The sequence below is a fragment of the Nematolebias whitei genome, chromosome 8 (genome assembly GCF_014905685.2).
Source record: "Nematolebias whitei isolate Nwh7 chromosome 8, NemWhi1, whole genome shotgun sequence".
NCBI lineage: Eukaryota > Metazoa > Chordata > Actinopteri > Cyprinodontiformes > Rivulidae > Nematolebias > Nematolebias whitei.
Window position 1 is genome coordinate 32,382,633 of NC_056505.1, and position 25,110 is coordinate 32,407,742.

Consider the following 25,110-nt stretch of genomic DNA (forward strand, 5'->3'; position numbering starts at 1 on the left):
ATCTAAAGTTATAATTTAATGTACATTCACAAGATTATATATATATATATATATATATACTATGAATCTTACAAGATGGCTCTTGAGATTACACATAGTCATATACAAAGTTTGACTAAAACACAAATAACTGAGTCATTTATGGATGAATTTATTCTAAAACGTTGCTATGAAAGCTATAGAAAGTAAGGAATGCCAGGCCTATAATTCATTTAAGCAGTGAGATGGATCGATGTACAATTGTTGCATTTTGTTTCATTCTCTCACTTCTCTTCTTTTCCAGAGTTCGTACGTATGATGTCTCGCTAAGATCATGAAAAAATGATCAGTCCAGAATGTGAAGCTGTGTCCTTCTTCACGCAAATCCACAAATAACCAAGGACATGCCACGATTTCCTGAGCCATCCAAATCTAAATGTCACTGGAATTCTGACTCCTCGAATGTTGTGGAGCGGGAGGTGAGGGGGTCACCTCACACTTTCAATTAATAAGTGTTCTTCCTGAAAACCCTCCAGTTCAACAGAGGCAAAATTTGCTGTAGCGTAGCTAATGATTGTCTACTTTATGTTTTTTGCACTTTACTTCTCACTGAATAACTTCCTGTGTGATTAGGTTGTTGGCGTCTCGTCTCCTGGTAAAATCAAGTGTCTTACAAAATGTCGCCTCTGATGTTCAGCAACATCTGAATGAGAGACTGAATGTAGAAAATATGTAGATCAGCACTGTCTAATGTTTTTCTATATATTCACATCTTATGTGGCAAAGTTGTACTTGAAAGTACCTTTGTGGAACAACGGTACTTCACCAAGGAGTCTGTGTGGAAATATCCCACCTGTAATGTACTTTTGTGACATCTGTATTTTTTCACTGTGCCTGTCTGGTGTAAGGAGAAGCATCACTGTCTGACATGCAGCAAAAAGAAGAAAACAAATGCCTTGCATAGTTTGTCGTTCATTCGTCTGAGATAAGAAGAAAAAAGACAGCATAAGATGTGCAGCTCTTTTAAAGTGTAACTTCAGAAAGCCAAAGTGCTTAATAAAACACTGACCAACAGTGGTTTGCAGCAATATGGGACATATTTTAGTGCTCACATGTTTGAATTCACAAAGTTTTGGGAACTATTAATAACTATTTTTAAAAAGCTGTTTAGTCATGCATGAGATAGGCATCACTAATGTGAACTGTACGTACAGTGGATTTAACTGTGTTGTACCTTTACTGTATGTCACTGTCATAAATGAAAAGGTGGCAATGTCCACACACATGTGCTGTCAAAAAGATCATGCATGCCAAAGAGAGACATTTATTACATTTAGTATGCACAATTTTGTCTAAGAAAGATATTACACAAAGTTGTAGAAGAATAAAAGTGTTTACATTTGAGTATTTTATTTTTATGAGCGTTTTACTAAGAGTCTTACCTTGAGGGCTGTCACTGTGTGTATTGAGGACAGCCCTCATCACAATATCTATTATTCATACGTGTCACTGAAGAAGCAGCAGGCTGTGTGAAACACCTGCAGCAACACTGCAGTACTGTCACAAAGTGAAAACAGCCACTGTATTAAATTTGACAGATTAGATCTAAATGAGAAATTTGTTTTATTACATACAGTATGCTGCTGGTAAAAAAAAAAAAAAAAGGTTAAAAGTGTTGTTATATTCCAACAGGTTTTTTAATGCAGTAAATTTAAAAATACAGTTTATGTACAGTAGTCGTCTGATTTATGTGTTCAGGCAGATATTGCAAAGATAAATTTATAGCAACTGCAGTGCATTCTAGATTTTTAAAAGTAAATTATCTCTTACAACGTTTATGCTCGTGTATGTGTTTGTGTCTAACCAAATATCATGTAAACCAGTAGATAAGGGTGAAAAGGAAGCTGAGCTGCAAGGTAAAGAGCTCTATTTACTGGCCGGAGTACTTTCCTACCCCTCACCTATGGTCACATACTCTGGACAGTGACAGAAAGAACAAGATTGTGAATACAAGCAATCAAACTACGGTAGTTGTCTCCACAGGTTAGCTGAACTCTCCCTTAAAGATAGGGTGAGAAGATTAATTACCCAGGAGAGACTCGGAGTAGAGCTGCTGCTCCTTCATGTCAAGAGGAGCCGAGGGGGTTCGGACATCTGGTAGGAACCTCCCTGCAGAGGTTTTCCAAGCAGGTCCAGCTGGGAACGACCCCAAGGAAGACCCAGGACATAAGTCTCTCTGCTGTGTTGGGAACGCCATGGAATCCTCAAGGAAGAGGTGGGACCAACTCTGGAATAAGAGGATGGATGGATGGATGGATGGATGGATGGATGGATGGATGGATGGATGGATGGATGGATGGATGGATGGATGGATGGATGGATGGATGGATGGATGGATTTTTTATTAAACTTTCAGAAAAGAATCATTGGATGTACATCTACAACTGATTACGTTTTGGAATCAATCATAAGATGGCCTCCACCACTAAACCTAAATTAGTCAATGATATTAACAGGTTATGCAAGATCTCAGATTTTTTTAAAAAGACATGCAAAGTGGTGGTTTGTGATTTACATACCTTCAAATAATACTTGACATTTTTTAGTATTATTAAAATGATTGTTGTTGGTTTTATATGCAGGCCAAACTAAACAGCAGGACAAGCATCTCGCTTTGCTTGTGAGGGGAAGAGTGCGCTTTAACGTGCTCACCAACGTAACGGTGGTTAAAAATGAAACACCTGTCATACTGAACGTATTGCTGTTGCCATAGTAACGTTATTCATTCACTTCGGGTTAAGTCTCGAGTGTCTGGAGTGTACGGTGTGCGCGCTGTGTTGGACTCTTCTGATTGGACGACACTTGGACCGTACCATGTTGGATCGAGAGTAGGGGAAATCACGTTTTCTGTCGCTGTCGCTCGTAGAGCAACGGTGGAAATGTTTACCTTTCGTAATTAGTTTTCGCACAAGGTGTTTCTTCTCATCTGTCGTAAAGAATATTAATAAACACGATGAGCACGTAAAACCACCTGGAATGATCATGAAACGCAAACAATGAATTACGGCAGGAAATTAAAGCTGTATGTGTATAGTCTCTTCAGTACGGGTTCGCTAGAGTTCAGTTGTTTTTTTTTTTTTAACTTAGGCAACTCTTTAAAAAATGCATATCTTAAAAAATAAAGCGTAGTAAAGATTAATTATATCGATAATGTTTACGTCAAACACACGGACTTTATTAATAAAAATTCTTCAGTTCGTAACAAAGCAGAACGTGATTGGTCTGTGACATTGAGCGTGTTCGCAAGACCAGGAAACAACCGCGAAGCTGATTGGTCGGTATACCTGTCACTCTCTGGTAGATGAAACTAGTTAGGTCGCGTTGTCCCGCCTCCTGCAAACTGGCAGCAGAGCAAATGTTACTTTGGATGGGAATCCACACATTGAATGAAAGTCAGTGAAAGGCTGTGGCCAGCGGAATATTTGCAGTCATTTAGGTTATCATAGCTTGTAGACGGCTGGTGAGAGTGGGCCAGCAGTAACACGGTTAATAAACACTGACAAGAAAAGGGGTGAAAGACATTTGTGGAAGGGGAAGGTAAGAGACATTTGCATTTACGTTAGCCGGGCTCTCATTCACCAAGAATTTCTGGTTAGACAGGTAGGTTAGCTAGGTTTACTGGCTGCTAATTTCCTATAAATGCATTTTACAAGTTGATACCTAGCTGATATACCATTAAGGTGGCCACATTACGTGATAGTACTTGTTGATAAAGTGTATTATTACCTGTCATTTTCCGCACCGTAGTGCAAAAGCTGCCCGGTGTGTAGGGTCCGTTAGCATGGTGGCTAACGTACGGATATCATGTTTCGTGTGAGGGAAGGCACGCTGCCTTGCTTTTTTTCCGCTAACCTTGTGTGTATTTTTGTTACGTGCGGAGGAGCTCATTTAATAAATAAAGCGAGCATCGTATACATCCCTACACAACAAGATACCGACGCTGTCCGTGTGTGAGCAGGAGCGGGTTGAGGCAATGCAGCGGGTCACGGCGCGGCTCGTCGCCGGGCTGCTGGCAGCGGTGCTGTCGCTGCTGACCGAGCAGAGCTGGGCGGACGGCGGGGGCCCGAGCCTCGCAGAGCGGGTCATCTGGGCTGTTAACGCCGGAGGTGAAGCACACGTGGATGTGCACGGCATTCACTTCAAGAAGGACCCGCTGGAAGGGAAAATTGGTAAAGGTGAGTCTGCCGGTTATTTGCAAACGTGCCCGGATTCACCTCTAAGGTGCTGCTGATGAGACTGTGAACATGTTTAATGTGTTGCTTTGAGCCACATTACCAGCAAAGACATCTCTGCAGGCTGTGGCTTCCGCATCCGCAAGTAACTACAAACTAATGAGGAGTCAGCGTTAGAGGGCTGCAGCCCCGCCTCCCTCACAGTGAAAAGGAAGCAGGAGATAATGTGTCCAAACAGACCGCAGAGACAGTCCTGGCTTCATTCGAGAGGCTCGGGTGCAGTTAGAGAAAACACTTGTGTAGTAACTGCCTGGCACGGAAAGCATTTCCACTGAATTCAAGAAAAGATGGAGCGTGTAAAGTGGAGCTAAATGTTTTCCAGTTTTGTTATTTGGGGGTAAAGTGCACGCTCATCCTGATGTTATTCCCTTTCTTAGCATCTGATTATGGGATGCGTCTGCCAGTACTGCGCTCCAGTCCAGAAGACCAGGTTCTGTACCAGACGGAGCGCTACAATGAAGACACTTTTGGATATGACGTTCCCATTCGTGAGGAAGGAGACTATATACTAGTTATGAAATATGCAGAGGTTTACTTTGCGCAGTCACAGCAGAAGGTACGATCGAGTAAAAGGACGTGTCGCTGTCAGACGTTTGTGGTGTATGTGTAGTAAAATTGTTTTGTTTTCTGAATGAGCTTCTTGGCGTTAGTGATTTGAGAATGTGTCTTTCTAGGTGTTTGACGTTCGTCTAAATGACCATGTGGTGGTGAAGGACTTGGATATCTTTGATCGAGTGGGTCACAGTACTGCTCACGATGAGATCGTACCGTTCTCTATAAAAAAGGGCAAGCTGAGCGTTCAAGGAGAGGTGTCTACTTTCAACGGCAAGCTCACAGTTGAGTTTGTAAAGGTGAGTTGTTTAGTTCTGATCTCCATCGGTGAGAGGAGGCAGTGGATGAGAAGAGGCTTGTTGATTTGCCTTGTTTAATATCACTGACAACTTTAGAAACATACTGAAGGCAGCCTGAACATGCATCCCTTTGGACCTTGGAGATACCTGCACTGTCCAAACTTTCACACTTCATAGTTTTCCCTACAAGAATTATCTGCAGCACCGCACGTCATCCAGCAGTGAGTAGCTGAATCAGTTTTCTGACAGCTGGGGGACAAGACTTTCAGTATAAAAAGGGAAACTAGATCTCAATGAACTCGCTTCTACCGTTCAGAATAAAGTCAAGTTTGAAGCATATTAAATGGTAAATAAAAGTCTGGAGCTTACCAGAGTGTTCTCTAACAACATCCACATTACGCTTCAGATGCTAAAGAATAAACTTTTCTCAAAACAAGGTAAATTCCTTAAACATATTGTTCGAGTACCATTAAAAGTTTTAAAAGTTTTTTAAAAGTTAACGACTGTTATTGTCTGTGTGCTTGAATCGCCATGTTTATAAAGCCAGTCAAAAATATGCATTAACATGGGGAAAGTAATATTTTTCATGTTATTGTGAGACTGAATGACTTAGTTGCTTTAATAAATTGATGATTTACTCTTAGTTTAGTTTAATATACACTAGAGAGTTTAATGTAAAATATAATTTAGGGCTTAACCTAATTTGTGAAATAACAGGCTAACACGTGCTACACAGTCATATAAACCAAAACTGTACCTTTTACTTTCTAAGATTTTTCATGTCTGCGCAGAATTAAAATAAAAAATAATAATTAACTACTGGTACACCCCAGTGTTGAACTCCACCGTGGTTTTTTTTTTTTATAACCTGGGGGGCAAACTAAATCAAGAGTTTTCAGATTCTACAGGCCATAGTTTGCTTGTTAAGTGTGTTAAAGTTCATCCAAAGATGACTGAACGAGTTAGGCCTGTTTGAAGCTACAAGAAACCCTTTTTATTGTTTCTAAAAAAAAGAGACATGGCAGCACAGCTTAGTTTAGCAGAGATACACTAGACTTCAGGAACAAGGTTCTTTGAACATGAGACCTAAAACGGGTTATTTGCTCCTACGTGACTTCATTTGAACAATCAGCACTTTACACCGTCCAGCACAGTGGTGCAGGGGTGATGAGTTGAACCCTTTTGGAGGGCACACCATGCAGTCCCTAAACGAGGCTAGTCTGACTAAATTTTAGCAACTTATTCTTAGAAAACAAAAACAAAATAACTTACTAGGATTTATTTGCAAAAAATAGAGTGAATCTAAAGAAGTCTGCATGATGTAACTGCTAAAATTACAATAAATCACATGACTAGTAATCCTGAATAAAGTTGAGAGCACGTTACAAAAAGGTTGAGTCAAGAAAATAAAAAGTTTGAATAGAACCAGATTTCAATTGAAAAACGTTTGGACATTGACTGGATCACCGTCCAATTCTTTTTTCCCTCTGACATTCTGTTGTGGATTTCCTGCTGTCAAAATTAATTTGTCTGACAGATGGAGTCACGTTTGGTTTTAAGATACTTTGGTTATCAGAGGAGTTCTTTCCTGTCTTTGTGAAACCTGCTTACAGTGGAGCTGCTTAATAAATAAGCTGTTATTCTAAAAGAACCAATACTTGACAGTGCTGTATTTCCACAAACATTAAAATAGAATAGTTTGGACAACATCTATTTAATAATAGGTCTTTTACTTGGCTAATAAAGCATTTGCACAACTCATAGATGCCAGTCAGTCCACCTGCTGCAGGCCATGGGGAAAATGATTTTCTAAATATTTTTTAAACCGTTCACTAGACCTGTCACAATAACAAATTTTGCTGGGCGATTAATTGTCTCATTTACGATTAACAATAATATTGTTTGAAATTTGATAATGATTTGTAATTATTGTCAACTTTAGGAATAAATATTGGTTATTTTGTTTTGTGTGTAGTACCTTTTGTTGACCACCGGATGGCAGTGTAAGACCATTTGAACCAAAGGATTGATAGTGAGGGAGCAAGCAGCGCGTCTCTTTAAGGAAAATGTGAGTGAGGCCCCTTGACGTGACATGGGCTGTCTCTCCTTCCTGGTTTTCAGTTCTCAAAATGGTGGACGCTCGGTGTGGTTTGAGCTCTTTAGCATAGCATTTGTGACACAAAACTTTTAATTAAAAAAATTAGTAAACAAGTTCTCAGCTTCTTTTTTGCAGAGAAAAACAACTTTTTACACAAAGACACGGGTTTCAACTGTGAATTTTGGAGCTTCGATAAGACGGAGGTTTTTTCCCCAAGGTCGGCCTGTTAGCTTAGCTCGTAGCTTAGCTTCTCAGTTTAGCTGCTTTTAACAATCCAAAAACGTGATTTTAGATGGTTAAAATGGATTTTAAATAGAAACGCGAAAGGGAGAGGTCAGTGAAGAGCACCGAATTTGATCCTTTTGTCATCCAGTGTCTTCAGTAGAAAGAGAGAGACATGAAGAAATGATAAAGCCGATAAATGAAAATGAGGTTGATAATTTTCATTTATCATGTGATTAATTGATTTATAGTTTATCGCGACAGGCCTACCGTTCACTTCATCGAACAAAGCTGATGCTGTTGACTCGGATTGACTGATTTTTCTTTCTGTTCCAGGGTTATTATGACAACCCCAAGGTCTGTGCGCTCTACGTTATGAAGGGGACTTTAGATGGTGAGTCCTGAGATCACAAACATTTTTTGTTTTGTTTTTTTGGTGGGGGGTTCCCAGCTAATCTCAAAATCTGATGTTTTAGTTGCAGCTGTGCAGTGTTTCACACAGCTGGTCTGATAACGCCTTTAGGCCACGTTTAGTTTGCTACATATGTACGTCTATGTTTATGTGATGTTCACCTGCCTGTATTTTCCAACAGACGTACCAAAGCTACAGCCTCACCCTGGTTTGGAGAAGCAAGAAGCAGACGATGAAGATGACGAGGAGGACAGTGAAGGAGGGGAGGAAAGTGGGAAGAAAAAGGTCTCCATGGGGTCCAAGCGGGTCCAGTCAGGCCCCCGAACACCAAACCCGTACGCAGCTGACAACAGCAGCCTCATGTTTCCTATCCTCGTTGCATTTGGGGTGTTCATCCCCACTCTGTTCTGCCTCTGCCGGCTCTGAGCTGAAACTGACGGTGGGGAAAACATCAGGAGGCGCGAGATAAATGTGGGATTTTGAAGAGAAAGAGAGGGGGAGGAAGAGGGAGAGAAGGTTATGGATACAACAACCGCACTGGTAAAAGCATACACACAGAAGAGAGCCAAAAGCTTGTGGAAAATCAGAACAATGGTGGTCAGAAAGAGACAAAAACCTTTGGAAAAGTCACTGCCAGACGAAGCAAATACTGCTTTTCTAGGAGGAGAAGGTGTTCTGTACGCTTCTTCAAAATGTGTTTGGCATCCGCCTCTTCTGGTCCTTTCCGAGCAACGTTAGTCATTTCTACATAGAAGCTGGGCAGGATTTTCAGGTGCCAGCTTTCATGGATGAAGCCACATTTCTGCAGCTAAGAGATGCTCAGGAGTGATTGGTCTGGGCCCATTTTATAAACAAAAGGCATTGTTTTTGTACCGGGTGTAGCAAGGAAGCACACTGTATGTAACACTCCTGCTCAGCATCCGGTCAGACGTTTTCCCTTCAGATTGAAAATGGTGCTGCTTAGCTTATTGGTAATCTGGAATAAAAAACCATGAGTGAGACGGTGGATGAAAATAGTTTCCAGTGAGACGTCTGGTTCTCTCAATGTGGAGATGTTTGTGTTTCCATTCAGATCTTTGTGGGCTTGTGTTAAAGTGCCATCGTTACTCGTCAGAAGATGTTGAGAGAGAAAGGAAATGACGCTTGAACCAGCTCAGTAGCTGACGTTTATTTTGCTGAGTCTGCTTACTCTTAAACATCGGTGGGGTCTCGCAGATGTGTAGGTGGTGTGTGGTAAATGTCTTTGGCATTGTTCCCTTCAGTACTGATGCAGCCATAGTCCTACAGTGATCACAGTTCTTTTCAGCGCTTGTTTTTTTTTTTCTTCATGCATAAATTCATTTTGAATTTCACATTGAATCTTTTACAAAGCCTTTGAATTTAATAAGACTTTTATTGTTAAAAGCTTAAGCACCAGTGATTTATGACTCATTATTATTTTGCCTTTTCTTATGCATGACTGCCTTTTTGTTTCACTAAAGAATGTCTTTATTTTTACAAAATGGAAACAACTCTGCCTCCTTCAACTTAAGAAAACTTACAGATACAATTTTCAGTTTACGTAGCTAAAAACTTCATTTTATAAAAAACTGAAGTTTGGTTTATTTTCAGTGTAAGAGACGGTTATAAATCTTTGCTGCCTTTTTAAAAATCGGTTCTAACATAGAGTATTCTCCACAGGGCCATGTCCAGGCCTTTATGCTAAACTATCATCAGTATGGATTAAAGATAATCTGAACATGTGCCAACTTTACTGACTTGCTTTAACTTTCTTTGTGTGTATCGCCAATCTGTTTATCTGCAGTTTAAAGATTTTTTTCTTTTAAAGCACATTTGTCTAAAACATAAATAAAAAGTTTTCCCCTGTTGTGCATCAGCATTTAGATACTTATCCGAGTTTTATCTCGTAAACCTTTCTGATCCTGTTCGCTCAACGTTTTAATCTTGGTTGTAACATTTTCTTGGTTCAATGTGAACTTTAAATGAAATTTAAGTTGCATGTTCTGGTTCTGCAGGTAGATGAGTGCACTGTGGACAAAATGAACATTTCCCTCCTCGCGTGTTCTCAGAGTCCACTTTGACTCCTCCGTCTTGGACGGGAAGGCTCTAGCTGTCAGAGTGGAATGTGAAGCAGCTCTGTTCCTCAGTTTTGGTAGAATAGTTGCGAACCCTCTGATTTGTGGATCTAGTTACCTCACAAGTGCTTCTCCAAGAAAGACTTCAAAACTTTGTTTCACAGCTGCATCTTCTATTCTTACCTCCACATGACTCATTCTCCTCTCGTCAGTATTGCTGTCGCCATAAACGGTACTGGGGGGCTGATATTTAGGTGTAATCGATCCTTCCTTATTACTTGATTGTCCCCTCGTACTGAAGGTTGGTTTCCAGAAAGTTTGTGCCAGAAAACGTTGGGTTTGAATTATTTCAGCACCATAGTCACCACATCCATTACTCCCAAGTCTGCGCAGTTGTTTGTGTGTGATGTCACACTTTGCGTTGTGACGTCAGGTTTGTTCGTTCAGTTTTCCTGCTGAGGGGTTTGGAGAAGATCTTTGTGGCCTTTTTCCTGGCGAGGAGTGATCGCAGTGGGTACTTTTATTTTATTTTATTTTTACAAGCAGCCACATTTACTGGCTGCCAGTCAACTAAATGAGATTAAAAATATGGGATCTTTCATTTAATTCTAATTTAAATCAGATTAGGGCTGGCCTGGAGATGTTTTATATTATGCTTGGATTTGTTTTGAGTTCCTCAGGATTTTTATTTTTGAAACATATTTTATTGGTGTGACATTTTGCACTGCCTCATGTATTTTCAGATGTTTTGTTTGTTTGTTTGTTTGTCTGTTGTATTGAATTATTGAATACATTGTGCATTACCATGATTTGCCTTGAGAATGCTGTTTTGTTTGCTTATATCAAATTTGCCTTTTTTCTGTTAAATAATTTTCAGGGCTAGATTTGTCATTCCACAAAAAAAGAAGCAACAAATCATCTTACTGTCTTTGACCTCATCTTTACCAGGAGCAAAGCCACAATAATAATAATATTAATAATAATAAAATCCATTTATCCCTTTTTCAGGCCTGTTATTGTCTGACCATCTCACAGGTGAATGAACAGAAGCGTAATTCAATTTCTTTTTTCTAAAAACACAAGAACCAAAGAAATACCATAATTTCATCTAAATTTCTATCTACTGTGACTTAATGTGACTTTAAATGGGTTTTAACGTCTTTCAGCCTTTTTTCTCCTGTTAAAACAGGAAGTGAAACAAAAGTTTTGACATCAGATTTGTTGAAATCCACATTTCTCATGTCAGCTTGGAACTGCTCAGTAATTACAATAAATTTGTCAAAGGTATGTTGTTGTTTTTTCACCACAAGGTAATTTAATAAACGGGATGCATTAAAAGTGTATTTAAAGAGTGAAACACGGTTGTTTGGGCAGCAGACTGCAGCCCTCTGTCACGTGGCGTTTGTCTGATGAAAACATCCCGTCACCCCGTGGAGACGTTTGTCGGATAAGGAACTGCTCTTGTGAGAGTCCGAGGCGGCAGCAGCACCAGGTGGACTGAGAAATGTTCGCTAAACTATTGATCTGACTCAGATGTGACATATTTCTGCAAAAATGGGAAATGCTGATTAATGCTGTCTCTTTTTAATAAATGTGCTATTTTATCAAAAAGTGTTGCAGATGTTTGTTTTTTCCCCTCATCTAAAATCTTTTAAGTTGTAGTTGAATAATTCAGCTAAAATTACACTTTTTATTGACAAGTTAAACATTAAAATAAGCATTTATTAAGTTTAAATTCATAAAATTTCAAATTAAAGGTGTAAAAATCAGTTTATTTTACGTACGTGGTGGAACGAAGTTATGTACACAGGGTCCCAGTTACAAATGGTAACTGGCTGAAATCACTGATTTTAGCTTTAAACAAAGCAAGTTTCTTAGCCATATTTAACATTACAATATATAAAGTTTAGAAATACTTCACTGTTTAAATAAATTTGCATATGAATGTATGTGCCTGCTTGTGTCAAACATTCAAATATAATTTACAACTAGTTTCTTCAACAAGTACCGGTAGATGAAATATAATGCAGAGAGAAAAGGAAAATGTCAAGTGGCGACTGCATTAGATGTTATAGTAGTAAGTTTTGTCTAAAGTTGATCTTCACCTGTTTATCACCAGGTGTCAAAGAGCAAAAATCTGTCTGTTAGCAAAGTATCTCATGAACCAGTGGACACATTTTAATGAAACTTGCAGAATATACTTTGTGGCTGACCAAAGGACTACCACTTGGGAGTCGACCCAATTCAGCATGGCTGCTACTGACATTTGACCTAAAATTTAAAAAAAACCACTAAATGGTCTTTCAGCTGATTTTAAGCTAAAATTAGATGTGGTTGTAGCTGTGTCTTTAATGCATACTCTGAGGGAGACCATTTTGTGATATTGCAGAATATTGATCATAAGTTTCAAGATTAGACCAAAACGGTCACAGATGACTTTGGTCTAATGAAAGGTGGTGGGTGATATGCATACAGATAATCTCGAGTTACACTTTAACTCTTCAGTTTGTGGTGTTGTGGTAGTAGGGCAACCAACTTCAGACCAGAAAGTCACATTCAATCCCCTTGTCGGCCATGTCGTTTTTGAGCAAGGCACCTATTCCCTTCCTCTACGTGGGTGCATCATATTATTTGGGCTGGGTTAAATGCAGAGCATAAGTTTTGTCATTGTATGGGATCAACCAGTGATGACAATATGAAGCACTTTCACCACCTCTGACTCCTACTGCACGTTGTTTGCAATGCATAATGATGAAACATTAAGATATTTATTCTGTACTGGCATGTTTCTATTTGGCATGATCATTTTTAATCACAGCTAAAGTAGGCCAGTACTAAAATGGGACATATCTAACAAGTTAAATAGCAAACAGCCATCAGTGTGCTAATGATCCATTGCTAGGCTGATGGTCCTCCTTTTACATGTGAACAGATAGTTCTGGTTGCCAGCAGCAAACTGGTTGATCCACTTTAGAAGGTGTTATTTATAAGACTGAGTTTAATGCAGCACCTCACACTGAAGAAGTCTTTTAGACAAATTCAGCAACAAATAATCCATTAGATGACCAGATTTAACCGGTTAGATTTTTCCACCTGGATTATTGAGCAGCATCAGGAGAGCTTTAAACACTTTTATCTTTCAAAGCATAAAAAAATATTATGGTACATTTTGTTCATAAGCTTAATTATTGTATCAACCTTTATTAGTTGTGAGCTAAGTTTGTTATATCAGGTTAATTGTTATGGTATTGCTATGTATAAATTTATGCAACACTCTGCCCCACTCACACACACACACACACACACAAAACAAAAAACCCACTTTGACCCAATCAAAATACCAGCAAGGCCTGTAACTAGTGTACAATACCACCTGTTGTGATTAGCAGTGACGTTTAAAAAGATATGATGCTCCAACCTGTTTGGCCCCTTTTCCCCGACTTCAGTCCACTATTTGAGGTTCACATATTTCCTAATATTTTAACTGTGAAGTCAGCAAAGGTTAACACAGCAAAGTTAACAAAACTTTGTTTGTTCAGGTGTTTTTCTCACCAACTGTCCAAATGTCCTTAAACAGAAGGACTTGCCTTAAATATGAAAAACAGCTGAACAAAGTGGAGTGAAACCCACCTGAGGAGGACACGCACTGGAGACAGTTCAAAAAGTTTTTAATCATCACACAAAAACAATCTCTTAGTCTGATTTAAACACTTATACACGTAGAGTTTAAAAAATCAGCTATACATTAAGATATTTCACTTTGAAGTGCACATCCTTAAAGTTTTGTCATTTCTGTCAGAAAAGACATTTAACAGATGAAATGTCTCCATATTAACAAGTTCATCTGTAGAAGAGAGTGGTGAAGGGGGGGTGTAAGAGGTGAACGCCCTCACAGGGGACCCCAACTCCAACTCGACTGCAGTGCAGGACCAAGCCCAGGTCTAGAGCTGGCAGCACAGTTACCACCCCATCCCCCCATGCATCACCATCAACGTCCTGCAGAACACCTGAGGGTTTTTCACCTGGAGGGCCCTCGTTGGAGAAGAGCTTCACCTGCCGTATGTTTGGTAAGCTGGAGCCTTGGCCTGCTGCACCTGCCACCTCCTGCAGGTGGTGAAAAAGGAACAACAGATCCATCTTCAGCTCCAATGTGGCGCCCTGTGAGCTCAAACTGTACCTATTAGACACAAGAAACCTGGTTACAAGCCCAAAAACATAATGTTTCATGACAGGCAAAGAGCCTGTCAACAACACGTGCCTCGTTTTTGCTGCTAAAGCCAAAATTATGTGTAAATAGAGAAACTTTAATTAGGGACAGATTTACCTTGTAGGAAAGTTGCGCTTTGCTCTGAATAGAATCAGGGGGTGTATGTCTAGATGTTGGGGGTTGGAAAGCTGAAGGTGAAGCTCAGCTCGCCGGATTGGTAACAATAAAATCTCCCTTGTGAGCACAAACTCCACACCTGCATCTGTTGGGGAGAAGAAAGAAACTTTCAAGGTCCAGGTCTTCATGCCACGAAGCATCGTGTCAGCCTCAGCTGCAGCAGTAAGACCCCAGAGACCAGCAGTGATGTCTTCACCTCTAATACCTTGTTAATCTGTCAGCAGGACACCTGAGCACCTTGGTGGGGACATAAAAGCCAGCTCAGGCTCATTTGTATGCAGATAAGTCATTCGTCTCTGTGACTGCATTAATAAGGTCATTAACAGCCTTCAGAAGGGTTTTCGGGCTTATTTCTTCAACTCACAGCTTGAGGCGTTTGCCAAAGAACAATTTGTTTTTGTCTCTAAATGGTTTGGACATGTCCAGAGGAGGGACAGTGGGTATATTATGTGCCAGGAAAAAGTAAAACAATGTTTTTGTGTTTATTTCTCTGACATTTTGGGCTGAAAATGTGATGAACTCGAAAATGAAGTTTCTTTGCGTTCGAGAACGAAACATATTTGCACAGACTCCAACAGATCCCTGTGGAACTACTGAAGGCATGGATCATTTGTCTTTATCACCATCTGCCGAAGGTGGAGTGATAATGTTTTTGCACAATGGCTGCCAGAGCAAAGCAATTTTAGCCAATGCAAAAATGCTATAATTCAGAAAATTTTACAGATTTTGAGTCAAAATTTAGTGTGGTAGTAGCTGTGACTGATCCTAAACATATACTGAGAAAACTGATCATGAAAGATTTATGTTAAACTCTTGTTTGTTAGTTTACTATGTGAAATGTTTGAGAACCAGTTCTCATTTACAAAGTACAAACTATCTTGGAAATGAAACTTTCAGAACGTAGTCGCTGGATAAACATTTACAGACCCATCCATCCATTTTCTTCCGTTTATCCGGGGTCGGTCGCGGGGGTAGCAGCCTTAGTAGGGAGGCCCAGACTTCCCTCTCCCCAGCCACTTGGTCCAGCTCCTCCGGGGGAAGCCCAAGGTTTTCCCAGGCCAGCCGAGAAACATAGGCCCTCCAGTGTGTCCTGGGTCTTCCTCTGGGTCTCCTCCCGGTGGAACGTGCCCGGAACACCTCACCAGGGAGGCGTCCAGGAGGCGTCCTAACCAGATGCCCGAGCCACCACAACTGGCTCCTCTCGATGTGGAGAAGTAGCGGCTCTACTCTGAGTCCCTCCCGGATGACCGAGCTTCTCACCCTATCTCTAAGGGAGAGCCCAGACACCCTTTGGAGAAAACTCATTTTGTCCGCTTGCATCCGAGATCTCGTTCTTTCGGTCACAACCCAAAGCTCATGACCATAGATGAGGGTAGGAACGTAGATCGACCGGTAAATTGAGAGTGTTGCCTTTTGACTCAGCTCTCTCTTCACCACGACAAGACCTGTACAGTGCCCGCTTCACTGCTGACGCTGCATCTATCTGCCTATCGATCTCATGCTCCATTTTTCCCTCATTCGTGAACAAGACCCTGAGATACTTGAACTCTTCCACTTGGAGCAGGACCTCCTCCCTGACCCGGAGAGGGCACTCTACCCTTTTCCGGCTCAAGACCATGGCCTTGGATTTGGAGGAACTGATCCTCATCCCGGCCGCGACACACTCAGCTGCGAACCGCTCCAGCGAAAGCTGTAGATCACGATCTGATGAAGCCAATAAGACCACATCATCTGCAAAAAGCAGAGAAGCGATCCTAAGGCCACCAAAATGGATCCCCTCAACACTTTAGCTGCACCTAGAAATTCTGTCTATAAAAGTTATGAACAGAATCGGTGACAAAGGACAACCTTGGCAAAGTCCAACTCTCTCTGGGAACGAGCCCGACTTACTGCCGGCAATGCGGACCAAGCTCTGACACCAGTCGTACAGGGACCTAACAGCCCGTATCAAAGGGCCTGGTACCCCATACTCCTGGAGTACCCACCACAGGGCTCCCCGATGGATGTGGTCGAATGCCTTCTCCAAGTCCACAAAGCACATGAAGACCGGTTGGGCAAACTCCCACACACCCTCCAGGACCCTGATGAGGGTGTAGAGCTGGTCCAGTGTTCCACGACCAGGATGAAAACCGCACTGCTCATCCTGAATCTGAGGTTTGACTATCCAACGGATCCTCCTCTCCAGAACCCCTGTATAGACATTACCAGGGAGGCTTAAGAGTGTGATCCCCCTGTAGTTGGAACACACTCTACGGTCCCCCTTTTTGAATAGGAGGACCACCACCCCAGTCTGCCAATCTAGGGGAACTTCCCCCGATGTCCAAGCAATATTGTAGAGTTGTGTAAGCCAACACAACCACACAACATCCAGAGCCCTAAGGAACTCGGGGCAAATCTCATCCACCCCTGGGGCCCTGCCACCGAGGAGCTTTTCAACCACCTCGGTGACCTCAGCACCAAAGATTGGAGAGCCCGACCCAAAGTCCCCAGGCTCCGCTTCCTCAATGGAAGATGTGCCGGTGGGATTGAGGAGGTCTTCGACCCATTTACAGACCCTTTCCAAAAAATTAGAATATCATGGAAAAGTTGTTTAACTTCCATAATTCCATTCAGAAAGTTAATCTTTAATAGATGATAGATTCAGGGATCACAATTTAAACGCTTTCAAGTATTTATTTGTTTATTTTTACATAATTTGGGCTTCCAGCTCATGAAACCTACGAAAACAGGAATTCAAAAAATTAGAATACTGTGGAGAAATCAGGCCAAATTTTGCAGGGCGTGATTGTTTGAAATTGAGTGTGGCACACTAATCATCTACTAAACTCAAAGCATCTGCACAGGTTTCCCCAGGTGTCATTAAATTGCTTCAGTTTGGTTCAATTGTCTCAGTTCCGTTCAATATGGGGAAGACTGTAAACATAATTGGCCAGAAGACCATCATCGATACCCTCCATAGGATGGGGAAGTCACAAAAGTTCATAGCTAAGGAGGCTGGCTGTTCACAGAGTGCTGTGTCCAAGCATATCAATGGAAAGTCTAGTGGAAAGGCAAAATGTGGCAGGAGAAGATGCACCAGCAAAAGAGATGACCGTGGGCTTCAGCGGATTATCAAACAGAGAAGATTCCAGAATCTGGCAGAGATCCAGAAAGAGTGGAATGAGGCAGGAATCACAGCTTCAAAAACCACCACATTCAGACGCATCCGGGTGATGGGCTACAACTGTTGGGTTCCTCAGTCCTCTTTTACCGATGAAAGTAAAGTGTGCCTTTCATTCGGAAATCAAGGTCCAAGGGTTTGGAGGAAGAAAGGTGAGGAACAGAACCCATACTGCTTGAGGTCCAGTGTGAAATATCCACAGTCAGTGGACTGAGGTGCAATGTCCAGTGCAGGTGTTGGTAAACTCTGCTTTCTTAAATCCAAGGTCACTGCAACAGTCCACCAGAATGTTTTAGAGGACTCCATGATACCTTCTGCTGAGGATCTGTATGGAGATGCAGATTTCATCTTCCAGCAGGACCTGGCCCCTGCCCATGCTGCCAGAAGCACCAAAACCTGGTTTGATGTCCATGTCACAGTGCTTGACTGGCCAGACAACTCGCTGGACCTAAACCCCATTGAGAATCTATGGAGTATTATCAAGAGGAAAATGAAGGGCATCAGACCCAACAACAAAGAAGAGCTGACAGCATCAAGGAAATCTGGGCTTCCATAGGGGCGGCTGTGGCTGAGTGGTTAGAGCAGTCGTCTTCCAATGCAAGAGTTGGGGGTTCGAATCAGCAGTCACATGCCGAAGTCTCCCTGGGCAAGACACTGAACCCCTCGTTACCTCTAATGTGTGTCCCACCAGTGTATGAATGTGATAAAGCTCTGATTAGTCTCTTTAGAATGATTTGTTCAATTAGCTTTGCAGAGATCTAGTAGAGTGCTGTATGAATGTGTAAATGAGGGCACAGATTGTGTTGTAAAGCGCTTTGAGTATCTCCATAAGATAGAAAGGCACTATATAAGTACAGTCCATTCCATTTACCATAACTCCCAGTCAATCCACAGGCTGATTGCTTCAATGCCACGTCGCATCGAGTCAGTGATTAAGGCAAAGGGATTCCCAACCAAGTATCGAAGATTGACACATCATTTTGAAAGTACCATATTTTTATTGATTTGTTGTGATCCTAATTTCTTTTTTTTTTTTTCTACAAAAACTGAGTAGTGTGGGCTGATTGCTCCACAGTATTATAATTTTTTTAAATCCTGTTTTCGTGGGTTTCATGAGCTGGAAGCCCATATTATGTAAAAATAAACAAATAAATACTTGAAATCGTTTAAATTGTGGGGCAGCATGGTGGCGCAACTGGTAGAGCTGCTGCCTCTCAGCGAGCAGGTCCTTGGTTCAAACCCCGGTCCAGGGGCCTTTCTGGGTGGAGTTTGCATGTTCTCTCCGTGCATGCGTGGGTTTTACCCCACAGACCAAAAACATGCATGTTAGGCTGATTGGTAACTCTAAATTGTCCCTAGGTGTGAGTGAGAGAGTGAATGGTTGTTTGTCTCGTTTGTCTCTATGTGGCCCTGTGATGGACTTGCGACCCGTCCAGGGTGTACCCCGCCCCTCGCACAGTGATTGCTGGACATGGGCACCAGCGACCCCCGTGACCCAAAATGGAAGAAGCGGGTAAAGATAATGGATGGATGGATGGGTTTAAATTGTGGGCCCTGAATCTATCATCTATTAAAGATCCACATTTTGAATGGAATAATAGACGTTAAACAACTTTTCCATAATACTCTAATTTTTTGGAAAGGGTCTGTATAATCAATTCATTTTTAAATTTAACCAAACAAGATGGCCGTCATGGTCAGCTGACCTCAAAAAACACAAAAATGGCTGTAACTTGTTAAATTTTAAAGATTTTAGCTAAATTCTGGTTTTGAAGTAGCTGAAACTGATTTCCAACTTATGTTCTGACCAAGGTAATTTTGTGAAAGACCCTTGATTAAAATCTTGTCATTAACTATATGAAGTCAATTCTGTCAGTCTTTTAGCAAAATATCTCATGAACCACTGGATAGGTCTTTAATGAAACTTTTAGGAAGTAATCACTGGCTGCACATCTACAACTCAGTAACTTTTGGAGTCAACTACAGTCAAGATGGCCCTCGCAGCTTCCCGTACTTTAGCCTAGCATACACAAAAATGGCTATTTAAGATACTGAGCACAGGTTTGGTGTGATAGTAGCTGAGAGTCATTTATCACTCATACTGTAAGCCATATGCGTTAAACTCAAGGCCCGGGGGCCAAATGTGGCCCTCATTGACATCTTATCTGCCCCCCAAGATAATATGTGAAACGTAAAATACAAACCGGATTCCAAAAAAGTTGGGACACTAAACAAATTGTGAATAAAAACTGAATGCAATGATGTGGAGGTGCCAACATCTAATATTTTATTCAGAATAGAACACAAATCACAGATCAAAAGTTTAAACTGAGAGAATGTATCATTTTAAGGGAAAAATCTGTTGTTTCCAAATTTCATGGCGTCAACAAATCCCAAAAAAGTTGGGACAAGTCCATTTTTACCACTGTGTGGCATCCCCCCTTCTTCTTACAACACTCAACAGACGTCTGGGGACAGAGGAGACCAGTTTCTCAAGTTTAGAAATAGAAATGGTCTCCCATTCATGTCTAATACAGGCCTCTAACTGTGCGTAAGGGTCAAGGCCGTAAAACTCTACTGGATGCTCGTGATCTCCGGGCCCTTAAACGTCACTGCACCTCAAACAGGAATACCACTGTCAAGGAAATAACAGAATGGGCTCAGAAATACTTCCAGAAAGCATTGTCAGTGAACACAATCCACCGTGCCATCCGCCGTTGCCAGCTGAAACTCTAAAGTGCAAAGAGGAAGCCATTTCTAAGCAAGCTCCACAAGCTCAGACGTTTGCACTGGGCCAGGGGTCATTTAAAATGGAGTGTGGTAAAATGGAAGACTGTTCTGTGGTCAGATGAGTCACGATTTGAAGTTCTTTATGGAACACTGGGACGCCATGTCATCCGGACCGACCAGAGAGGACAAGGATAGCCCAAATTGTTATCAACGCTCCGTTCAGAAGCCTGCATCACTGATGGTATGGGGATGCATGAGCGCTTGTGGCATGGGCAGCTTGCATGTCTGGAAAGGCACCATTAATGCAGAGAACTGTGTTCAGGTTCTAGAACAACATATGCTCCCATCTAGATGTCATCTCTTTCAGGGAAGACCCTGCATTTTTCAACACGATAATGCCAGACCACATTCTGCAGCAATCACAACATCATGGCTACGTAGGAGAAGGATCCGGGTACTGAAATGGCCAGCCTGCAGTCCAGATCTTTCACCTATAGAGAACATTTGGTGCATCATAAAGAGGAAGGTGCGACAAAGAAGGCCCAAGACGATTGAACAGCAATTGTTCCAGATTCTCTGAATCTTTTGATGATGTTATGCACGATTGATGATGATAACTTAAAAGTCTTTGGTGTTTTACGCTGGGTAACACCATTCTGGCATTGCTGCACTATCTTTCTGCGCAACAATGGTGGACTTGGTGATCCTCTTACCATCTTGGCTTCTGAGAGACACTGACACTCTGAGAAGCTCTTTTTATACCCAATCATGTTGTCAATTGACCTAATTAGTGTTAATTGGTCTTCCAGCTGTTTGTTATATGCTCAATTTCCTTTTGCCAGCCACTTATTGCTACTTGTCCCAACTTTTTTGGGATTTGTTGACACTGAAATTTTGAATCAACATATTTTTCCTTTAAAATGTTACATTTACTCAGATTAAACTTTTGATCTATCATCTATGTTATATTACGAATAAAATATTGACATTTGCCATCTCCACATCATTGCATTCAGTTTTCATTCACAATTTGTTTAGTGTCCCAACTTTTTTGGAATTTGGTTTGTACTTCTATCTCTTTAATTATTTCAGTAATCTTTGATTATGATGTTAAAAGTGCAACAGAGAACATCAAATGAGACCCGTCAAACTCTTGTTGAGGAACCTGTGACCAAGTAAAGATGTTGGGTATCTAATTTGTGTTAATGTAGTTTCTGAAATTGGCCCTTAATTTGAAAAAGTTTTAATTTTGGCCCCCTTCTGTAAGTGAGTTTGACACCCCTGCTAAGCTATGGGTGCTAGAGACATAAAATTATCGTATTTTGAGGTAAATTATGGTACACTCGTCATAATCAAAATAACAAATCTATTGATGCACTATAGTAGTGATGGGTCCGCTTCCAGACCGACTCTGCTTCTTCTTTTCTTTGCCTCGCTCATGGGGCGCAGCGGACTCTTCATCCAATCATGGCCGTTGTTCTGAGGCGAACGCACACACGTCACTCGTAGGTCACATTTAGAAAATCTGTTTGCTGGCACAGATGCCTCCAGGGTTCACAAAAAAAACTCCGACAAATAGTTGCGAGAGGCTGATGACAACCGATTACAACTACACATTCACAGAATGGTCAAATTATCGTATATTTGGCCTTTTTTGGGGATTATTGATCGTACAGAGGACAAAATTGTCGTACAAATACGATAATTATCGTACACCTGGCAACACTGCTCATATCTTAACATGAAGATGTTCTCAGTCTAAAACTTGTTTTTACTTTGATGGAGAAAAATAAATAAAACTGTCACTTTATTCCAGTGATCAGAAGGTGAGCATGAGTCATACTCCTGAAGCTAGTGAGCCCGGTGCCCTGAGGAGCACCACCAGCCGGGAAGGTCCACCAACAGGGGAGGGGTGGGGGTATATAAATGTTGATGAATAAGCTCCACGCCCATAAACTGGTATTTACCTCCTCTCAAGCGACCTTGGATCCCCTTGACCCTCCTGCAGGGTCCTCCCTCCTGGCAGCAGCGGTAAACTCGCCGGACGAAGCTGAACAGAGACTTTCCAGGGAAAGCCGAACCCTGGGAGGAACCCGGGCCAAGGGGCCGCACGCGGACCTGCAGCCGCGCCGCTCCATCCTCGGGGGCCCTCTGCGTGTTCTCCAGCCAAGGCGCCTCCAGCTCGGCGCAGCGCTCCCGGTGCGCGCCCGTGCGTAAAACCAGTTCAGCGGGCCCATCTGTCAGAAATCCACGCGCGTCCGCAGCACCGACCATCACCGAGATGAGAAATAAAACAGTCCACGTGTGGCCTGAAGCAGCCATGGCGAGATCCTGAATCCTTCTGAAGCCTCTCCAAAGGTTTGGACTCAAATACCCTCCAACAGACAAATCCCCTCAGGTCCCTGCCCCCACTTTTGTCCGTGCCCCTAATCACTCATTTGCCCCCCCCGTGGCTTTCAGTGAATGCGCGTGCATAATGAGGCGCCTTGAAGCTGCTAATCAGTCCATATTTGGGTCATCCTATCATTCACACACAAACTGGACTTCAAGAGGCTCTGAACAGAAAGTTACACAAAGCAGCTCACACCGTCTTAAAGACGTCATCAAACCGCAACTTCACCTCCACAAGGATCCACAGAATATGAGTTCATTTAAAACCAACAAGCAGGAAGGACCAAGACATGTTGAAGTTTTATAAACAGGTTTTATCTGATGTTAGTATTAAGCAAATAAAGTGACAACAAAACGCAGTACTCTTGTGTGAAAACAAGCGCATGTCAAACTTTTCACTCCAAATGAGTGAAAAATACAGAAACTTGTTTACATCCGTGGAAATGAGGAACAGAAACACACAGTGTGTGTGTGTGTGTGTGTGTGTGTGTGTGTTAGAGACAACTGCTGCTGTTCTTTTTAGGCACAACAAAAATGATTTGGCACTATTTCAAACTTGAAATAAGAGACCAGTATTTATTGAAGGAATGTTTATCACCTGCCTCCTTTTCATTTCAAAGTTTTAAATGTGTCCGTCTGTCCACATGTTAACAAAATATTTTGCTAACAGTGCCAGTTTTAAACAAATATCTTGTGTCATCAGTTGCACTCAGAGCATGTGTTGGGGATTAGTCTAACCTAATACAATAACACATTTTAACTTAATACCTGAGTTATAGCCATTTTTGGGTTTTCTATGTCACTTAGTTGTGGCAGCCATTTTGATTTTTCTGAGTGTTTCAAGAAAATCAGTTTGTTGGTTCATGTGATATTTTGCTAACAGAAACAATGCACACTAACAAGACGCTGACAAAGACACCGTTTCCCACTTTTTGGTGACAGGTGATAATAAAAAAGGTATAGAAGGGCAAAAAAACAACTTGTATAATACCATTTTGTGAGATCAAAGAACCTGTAAGTGACAGGTAGAAGTATTTCAGAATATATCAGAATTTGTTTGTTGGCAGACTGGGAGCCCAGTTTGTAAATGAACTCCTCTGAGCTCAGAGGGCATCACAGCAGGTTAACTCCGTGTTTCAGCAGTCGGAGCCGGGCCTTGCTGGGCAGGCAGAAAGCACTGTCCTGTTGGTTGGGGATGCCAGAGTTCCTCTGAGATCCGCCCTGCTGCTGGAAGAATGTCTCCTGCACCACGCTGCGGGTTCCATACACAGCAGAACCGGCGTTCCTGCAGAGAACACAAACACAGAAAGTTACACTTCAAGCTTAGACACTCTGGAGAGAGAACAGCAAAGTGTGACCTATGCAAGTTAAAGAAAAAAAACACTTAAGATAAATACAATGAAAAACACGATTCAGCTCTCCAAGCCCTTCTACTTGATAAAATCAAAAAACAAGAACTCCCCCGACCACCTCCTATCAGCTGACCTGATAATAGCCTCCTGCAGAGTTTCAGTGTCACAGAAATGTGAGTGGAGGAGTGATGTGGCTCGGACAAAGAGATGCTCCGGGGCCCCCACTGACCGTCCAGACACGTTGGCTGCAGAGACACAACAACAGAGGACCATTAGCCTGGACAGGCTCTTCTGCTGCACAAAGGAATGTCTTACTAATTAGCTCTTGGCTCAAACACAGTCACATATAAAATAAAAGCCTAGCTCTCCTTGAAGAGCACATCGTCCACCACCTCCTCTCAGATCATCTTATGTGGAGAAATGATGGAGTTGTAGCCGTTTAGGTTAAACCTGGAAAATAATTAGCGCAATTTCCCGCAAGATCTCACCATGTGTGTTGCAAATGACGCTCAGCTACTACCGCACCAAATGTTAGCTAAATATCTGCGAGTTTTGGCTGAGTTATAGCCAATTTTGTGTTGGCTTAGGTATGTTGTTATGACGGCCATCTTGAATTGGATTGATGAACATCCGAAGAGTATTTCCTAAAATTGGTATTTAAAATCCATCCTGTGGTTGGGAAAATATTTTGCTAACAGACAAAGTTGACTCCAAATAATTCTAGGCAAAACTTTAAACAAAGATATTGCACAATCTGTTATTGCTTAGACTATACGTGTTGGGGATCAGTGTCAGCTACTACCACGTCCCAGTTTAGATCAATACAGAAGTCCCTCGCTATTTCGCGGTTCGGTTTTCGCAGACTTGCTTTATCGCAGTTTTTCAAAGTAAAACTGGACGTACACACAATTGGCTGATTGATGGATGAGCCACATGATCGGCGTGGAATTTTTATTTAAAATATCTTATTTTAGCTGCACCTTTGCGCAGCCCACACTGCAGGAGAAACTTCCTCCTGCAGCTGATCAGCTGATCTCCGTGCAGAGTGGAGAAGTGGGCGTGGCCAAGAGTGCTTGCAGGTGGCACAGAGCAGCTGAGGCAGAGTTAAAATCGACATGCTGTTCTCTTTTAGGGTGTTTAGAGTTTAGAAACATTGTTTAGAAT

The 25,110-nt window shown here is 41.8% G+C and overlaps 2 protein-coding genes across 2 annotated transcripts in view; one reads left to right on the plus strand and one right to left on the minus strand.

Annotated features, from left to right (window-relative positions):
- Positions 1-4,012: 4,012 nt before the first annotated feature.
- mlec (malectin) lies at positions 4,013-8,856 on the plus strand. Its single transcript, XM_037681213.1, has 5 exons — positions 4,013-4,214; positions 4,649-4,827; positions 4,946-5,122; positions 7,779-7,836; positions 8,036-8,856. The coding sequence occupies exons 1-5, from the start codon at positions 4,013-4,015 to the stop codon at positions 8,278-8,280; spliced, it is 861 nt and encodes a 286-aa protein (XP_037537141.1). The 3' UTR covers positions 8,281-8,856.
- Positions 8,857-23,643: 14,787 nt separating this feature from the next.
- hps4 (HPS4 biogenesis of lysosomal organelles complex 3 subunit 2) overlaps positions 23,644-25,110 on the minus strand; it is a 9,175-nt gene continuing 7,708 nt past the window's right edge. Inside the window, exons 11-12 of the mRNA XM_037681201.1 lie at positions 24,080-24,191; positions 23,644-23,879 (exon numbers count right to left, since the gene is read on the minus strand). Of these exons, the coding sequence (XP_037537129.1) occupies positions 23,708-23,879; positions 24,080-24,191 (284 nt within the window). The 3' untranslated portion in view covers positions 23,644-23,707. The remainder of the gene's footprint in view (positions 23,880-24,079; positions 24,192-25,110) is intronic.

What these genes read in the sequence shown, in the direction of transcription:
- mlec (XM_037681213.1), top strand. Translation starts at nt 4,013, where the DNA reads ATGCAGCGGGTCACGGCGCGGCTCGTCGCCGGGCTGCTGGCAGCGGTG. An exon ending in TTGCGCAGTCACAGCAGAAG is followed by an intron (nt 4,828 to 4,945) that starts GTACGATCGAGT and finishes GTGTCTTTCTAG; the next exon opens with GTGTTTGACGTTCGTCTAAA. An exon ending in TATGAAGGGGACTTTAGATG is followed by an intron (nt 7,837 to 8,035) that starts GTGAGTCCTGAG and finishes ATTTTCCAACAG; the next exon opens with ACGTACCAAAGCTACAGCCT.